The 6,979-nt window shown below is 38.6% G+C and overlaps 1 protein-coding gene across 1 annotated transcript in view; it reads left to right on the top strand.

The window, feature by feature from the left end:
• Window positions 1-6,728, top strand: part of CUNH3orf33 (chromosome unknown C3orf33 homolog) — a 13,920-nt gene extending 7,192 nt beyond the window's left edge. The window contains exons 4-5 of the mRNA XM_018557027.1: window positions 1,851-2,011; window positions 6,447-6,728. Of these exons, the coding sequence (XP_018412529.1) occupies window positions 1,851-2,011; window positions 6,447-6,728 (443 nt within the window). The remainder of the gene's footprint in view (window positions 1-1,850; window positions 2,012-6,446) is intronic.
• The last annotated feature ends 251 nt before the right edge of the window (window positions 6,729-6,979 follow it).

The following is a 6,979-nucleotide window of genomic DNA, read 5'->3' as shown; positions in this document are numbered from 1 at the left end:
CCCCCCCCCCCCCCCCCCCCCCCCCCCCACGGCTGCAGTGCCTTCCTCACTTCTGCTCGGATCCCCCGCTGCCTCTGCCCAGGAAAGCAGCGGAGATTCAGAGGAGAAGCTGAGCCCCCCTTTGTTTGTGCGTGGCCGAGCGGCAGAGGATCAGTACATATCAATTATATGTACCATTCCTCTGTGCAGGACAAACACTGGAGCGATCAGCTGATCACTCCAGTGTTTGTAAATAACTGGGGACACATAGTACTATGTGTCCCCAGTTATGAATGAACAGAACGTTATCTACATCACTTCTTGTTCATTCATGAGTTTCCCAATGGGGAGAAGCACTCACTACAGAGGCTCCTCCCCATTGAGAAACTGCTTGATAGTAAATATTTTCTTAATGAATGGGAAGCCTCTGTGCTTTCCATTCATTTAGTACAGAGGCTGCAATTTCTTTTTCTATTTTAAAAAGGCAATATCAGGGGTCTGTTTAGACCTCTAATATTTCCCGAAGTATATAATGTATGTGATATCTATGTATGTGTGGTTTCTTTTTATAATAAGTGTGTGATGTGTGTTTTATTGAGTGTATAAATGTTTGAATATGTGTGTTTCCCTATTTTGCCTAAGGCAGTGATGTTGAATGTTTTTTAAAGCCCAGCGCCCAAACTGCAATACAACACTATACTTATTTTCAGCGCTGGCACTTTGAGATAAATAAATTGATTTTGCGTCGCAGTTTGGGCACTCGGGTTCAAAAACGTTCGCCATCACTGCACTAGACCTTATGTAGGCGAAGCATAGCAAAGGGGGTGAATACATATGCACGCAACACTTTCTTGTATTTTTTTTATTTTTTTAAACAAGTTATTTCCTTGATTTCACTTCTACATTTTGGACTGTTTTCTGTATGTCCATTACATGTAATCCAAAAAAAAATCATTTTTTTTGCTGGTGGTAATGCAACAAAATAGGAAAAATGCCAAGGGGGTGAATACTTTTTGCAACCCACTGTATTTTAGGCATATTAGTGTTATTTCTATAACTAGCTAAGTAATAAAGTCAACCTAATGAGAGATTGCTCACCATAGTTGATCAGGGTGTAATTTCCATATTGTACGTCCCTGGGATACCTTTACAGTTTGTAAGCTTGAGGGACTGTTCACACTGGATGTGGTGACTGGTGTTTTTCAGCAACTGAACAACGCCAGTCATTGCTAGGGCACATAGGAAACAATTATTTGTGCCCCGTTCACACCGCAATGCAGGCCTGATCCTTGGTGTGGTGCACTATGAAAAAAGGCAGACATGCTGGATTTTTTGAAGGGCACTGGACTGCACCGCAGTGCCGCACATTGCGCTGCTGTGGGGGGACCTGAATAGAGTGACCATTTTGTTCATTCTAAATTAAATTACATCACACTAGCTTGTCTGCAGAAATGCTACGTTTTAGCGGACATGATAGTATGAATGAGCCTTGAAACAAAACATCTTTTGTATGCACAGTTATACTCCTTGTGTGACATACATGATGTCTATGGTACATGTGACAAAATGTGACATTCCTAATGATTTTTCTTGTCATTTGTAACAAATAAATGTGACATAGGGAAAACCCATTCTTCATGGGATTTTGTAGGTATTATTGTATGTGGTTGGGATTGTTTTCTACAGTATTAGTTCTTAAAACATTGGTTTAAAAAAATATAATCTTTAAAAAATAAACCCAAAACCATTCTGGTCATACTTTAAATGATTTGGTGTTTGTTTCATCCAGGGAAATGTTAAAGCCATTTTGACCTGCCACTTTTTTTGCACATCTAACTTTCCCTGTTCCTTACTTTTGTTGAATTCTCCAGGGCACGGTCATGGCATCCTATTGGTCAGACTTGCTGGAGTGGAATTAACTCCAAGTGGCCAGCATTGGTTGCTGACTAATCTCCAGCCTTCACAGAGGCTGTGGTTTCAGCTTCTGAACCGAGAAGACTCTATGCTTGACTGTTTCATCTTTATCAACAGGGTAAGAATTTGATTGTCTCGTCAAAAGCGTTATTTTACCATCATAGAAATAACATTTTGTATCAATAATTTAATCTTCTATCAAAATCATGAAAAATGACACGACTGCATTGGTGAGATTAAATGCTTTTCAGGGCTTGGTTGACTTGGATTCTTAAGAGAGTCATGTTTTGTACTAATGTATTTTAAGCATCTTTCCTCTGGTTTTAAGAAACCACTCTTGACATAGCCAAACATTTAAAGAGACTTGGATACATGCCCTTGGAAAGATGTATGATAAATAAACAAGGGCACCACAGTTATCTTAGGGATATATACCATATATTCCTTGCAATTTGTTGCCACTCCATTAGTGCCTTTGAGCCTGTGGAGATGGGCAAATGCAGCTTGCTTGTAGGTACATTCCACTTGCATTCAAGATCAGTTTTATACTTCTGAGATTATTCAGAATTCATTGATAAGTGCAGTTGACTTGTATCTGACGCTTGCATTTGGCCACCTCCTGACCTGCAGTTGACCACTTTTTGACCAATTTAACATCCTTTTAAGCTGCATAAACCTGTTTCAAGCTGCTTTTGTATTGGCATTGATTTGTGAGGAAAGATAACTTGTTTGAACATGAACAAAAATTCATCGACACAGGCCCTAAGTCATCTAAACACTGATTTAGATATAGAAAGGGATTTTGGTTTTGTTTATTGTTTCGTCCATTATATTTTTCCTTTTACATTTTTTGATCAAATTTTTTATTAATAAAACATATTTGTAATCATAGAATTAAACCAGATATTATACATTGTGCACTGTATTTGACCTGCAGATCACGTTCAATGAGATTGGAGCAAGCAGAACAAATTAGGTCATAAAAAACCCCTCCTATGTTTTGTGTTTGCAAATAGACATCATACACAGACACATTCTATTAACCCATATCACAGCATTTCTCAAACTCTTCTGATACTCTTCCAGAAATGCTTGTTGTGTGATATGAATTTCTTTACCAGTTTCTTTGGCACAATAACTATCAAGGGTTAGTGGGAAAAAAGACCGCCACAGCTCACCTTGGAACCTGCATAGGTTAGATATTTTGACCTGGAACGTACTGCTTTGTAGTTACCATATTGTACCTGCACAGCATACTGTATGATCACACGTGTGTGTGTGTGTACAGCTTTATATTTTTTTTTTACAGAATTAGGTTGGCCGTAAATAGGTAGGCGAATTTCGATATAAACAGCGGGCAGGGACACATTTTTTCATCAAAAAGAATCAGGACTCTGTATATATGAAATGATTAAGCCATTAAAAGAAGATGGCACTACCTTTATACCTTCATTCTTGTCAGTGAGAAGATGAGTTTTTCTTGTGGCGGCAGTCATACATTATTGCCTCTTTAGGTGGCTCAAAATGACTGAGTATTGCACTTAGGTGTCGAATCAGGAAGGGATCAGTCTTAAGTCACCTAATTGGGTTTCACACATTTTTTACATGTAAAAAGTTGTAATTTACAGATTCCATTGACACAACTAGATTTAATTTGTAATCTGTGTCGAGATATTATGGTCTAACAGACTATCAGGGCTATTCACAAAAGGGTGAAGAGTTTGGAGAAGGCAGGAGAAGTGAACAATCTAGGCCAACATAGCTGATTTGGAAAAATTCTCCAATTCAGCTCACTTTCCAGTTCAGCTATGTTGTCCTAGATTGTTCACTTCTCCGGCCTTCTCCAAACTCTTCACCCTTTTGTGAATAACCCTGTATATGTACTAATGGTGTGCTTGTGCTTCATAGGAAGGGAATATAAACATAAATGAAAATAAACTTGTGTGTATGTATGGGTGTATTTGAATATATTGTCTTGTGCAACCGTACAAAAAGTGTTAGAAAATACAACATGTCATGGAAGAAACGACAGCCTCCAAATGTTTCTTATGACATTAATATTCTTGACCTAGACATTTTTACGAAGATTAAAACTTTAGCACATGATGATTTTTGTGTAATAAATGTATATGTGTGTTTGTATGCACACACATTGTTACATTTGAGCACACAGACATTATATATATATATATATATATATTTGTATCTGATGAATGAGGAAAGGTTGAAAAGGTATTCTATAGACTGAGTACACAAAGCAATGCAGGATGATTATCATATCAGTGTAAACACAGAAGAAACCCGTATTTCCTGATTTTCTTGAGCACTTTTAACTTTTTTACTTTCCTTTTCAGCATGTGTTCAGTTAAACAGGGCCAACAATTACTGCGTTTATGCAGGAATCCAAGTATTCAGTTATACATTATAACTGTGCCGCCTCATCTAAGAAAATGTGAAATGTAACCCTTTTTAGGTTTCATTAATTTGTCTAGGAAGGACAGTTGGGTAGAGGATTAGAGCTGATCAGCCCCCTGACGTGGGACATTAGCTGACTAGTCAACTATCTGATCTCATGCTAAAACACATTGTCCTCCAGCAGTTAAGTAATGTAGGTGTTTGCATTTCCTTTTATTGTAGGGCTCTGTTTTTTTATACTGTTAAGAACACTCAGGGCAAATATAATCTTCTATAGTTAAGCCTGCTCATTTTATAGTATTTTAGTAATAAGTGAATATTCAGATCTTTAAAAAAAAAAAGAAAAATGGTGACTGGTTCTTTTTATGACTACCTATGCACGTAAAATGGTTATACATAGAGAGATGTTTTATCATGAAGTATGATGTGCTAGTGCAACAGCCATAGCAGATGAAGAAGAACCCAATTCAACCCACTGAGTTGGAAGATTTTGTCAGCACCCCACTGTTGTTTTTCTGAGCACTGTTCAGAGGCAGAGGAAGCCACATTGACAGTCCATGTCTATCTGGTGTAAAGGCAATATAGTGTATATTTACACATTGGCAACACAAATACTTGTTTGATGATCCCATTACTTGATAAAGAATGACGAGAAATTTACATCTATAGCTAACGTAACACTATAATGTCAAAGATGCAACATGTCTTCACTGAGCAGTTGGTTGAGAGCCATTCTGTCCCAAAAAAATTGTTCTTATTTAGCTTTGTGAGGTATGGATCATTTAGGGCCATTTGCAGGGCCAGATTTACCATTAGGCAGAGTGCACACATGTCTACAGGTACCCTCCATAGAGTGGCGCCGTGCAGGTGCCTACTCTGCCTAATTCTCGGTGTTGTGTCAAGATACAACACCGGCAGTAGCAAGGGGGGTGCATTCTGCCCAAACTGCCCCCTCCTGTTCCAAGACCAGCTTCACCTACAGAAACCGCCGGCTTCCGCGAACACAGGCACTGCGCAAGGCTGCCCTGTAAAACACCTGTCTTATGTAGACAGGCGTTTAGGGCAGCCTCATGTGATGCCAGGGTTCTTTTCTGTATATGTGAAAGCCACATATACAGCAGGTAAGGACGCCAGCTTAGGCTAAACAGATTTCAAAATGGAAATCTGGCCCTGGACATTTGGGCCCAGTACTGTTTCAGTTCTTATTGTTTTTTATGCTACATGATGCTTTGTGTTCTTGAAAGTTGTGCAGATTTTCATAACCACAAATTGCTTTGCAACAGACCCTCAGACAAAGTTTCCTTCACCTGACATGCACATTCATTGGTGTGGGCAATCTTCATGTATTTATCCAGGCCCCGTGGTCTATAGTCATTCATCCCTGCTTTTTCAGCCATGATGTTTAGAGAATTAGAAAAAAGAGTCAACATTGAGATCTACGGATGCCATTTTGACAATGTTGGAAGGGAATTGGAGATCTAATAAGGCATATTCAGGACATAACCCTTGGAGGAAGGATTTTTCTGGTCTCACAGAAAGTCCAGTTATTTTTGGAACTTACGGAAAGTGAAGGCTACAGACAGTGGCCATCGGCAATGTATCTGTACTTGCAATTACATTGGGCAGGATATCATCTATGTTTTGAATAGAGTGCTCATTCTCATTAATTTATATCTTATTGTATGTTTTCATGTCGGTTATAGCTTCTGCATGTCTTATTCTACAGCCCTGGCTAGGACTGCATAAGATATTGGTAATTTATGAGAGAATAATAGTAGAAACTGCCTTTTAAATGAACATACAGAATATTGATTAGAATCATATTTGTATGTTCTGCGCACTCTGCTTTTTTACTTCTTTTTTTATTTTGTATGCAGACTGGCAATGTGACTAGGCGTTAAAATTGCTGTTATAATACCCCTTTGTTTGGAAAAGTCCTTTTTACCTGTGTCCTACATTTCTAAGCCCAGGACACAATATCCAGATAAGAGCTAATAGATATAGCACAGTAGCAAAAAGCTAGGAAAGAATGGTTAACTTATGCTAATGTTACTGAACTATCAAATGAAAGTGCAGCAAACACAAGAGTTATCGTTTCCTATAACATTCTATTGTTACTAATGTCTTTGGTTACTCAGGGTGGGTTCTTTAATGAATGCCTGAACGTCGTGCTGCTTAAAGAAGGACTGGGAAGAGCTGCTCATATTTCCAGCAAACATGCAGAGCCTGGCCACCACTGGACATTTTACAAACGGCTATTACAAGCAGAAGTCCGTGCACAGAGAGCAAGAAAAGGCATCTGGGAACAGGAGAGCCAACTTGATGTTTTGAAAAATAAAATATTCACTCATAGTATTTTCCAGAAGACAAAGCAACTTCTTAATTCACTGGTCACTTACTGGAAACAATTTAGATCATGACAATAGATGTAAGGGTTATTGTTTATATGTACATGTGCAGCAAATGGCCGTGTTTAGTTTAGGTAGCTTGGGCCCTATGAATGATGGTCATAAAAGACAACTGTCTCACTCTGCATCCTGTAACCATAGTCCATGACTGTTTTTTTTATCGATTCTGTAACATTTCTTCTGCAAGGATGGAGGACATCAGGAAATGACATGGGGCAGAGACAGGCAAGTCAGGTTTCAGGGCTGCTATATACAATCACTCA

This window comes from Nanorana parkeri, unplaced genomic scaffold (assembly GCF_000935625.1).
Source record: "Nanorana parkeri isolate BGI_ZX_2015 unplaced genomic scaffold, ASM93562v1 scaffold263, whole genome shotgun sequence".
NCBI lineage: Eukaryota > Metazoa > Chordata > Amphibia > Anura > Dicroglossidae > Nanorana > Nanorana parkeri.
This window is presented reverse-complemented; position numbering and strand designations above follow the sequence as displayed.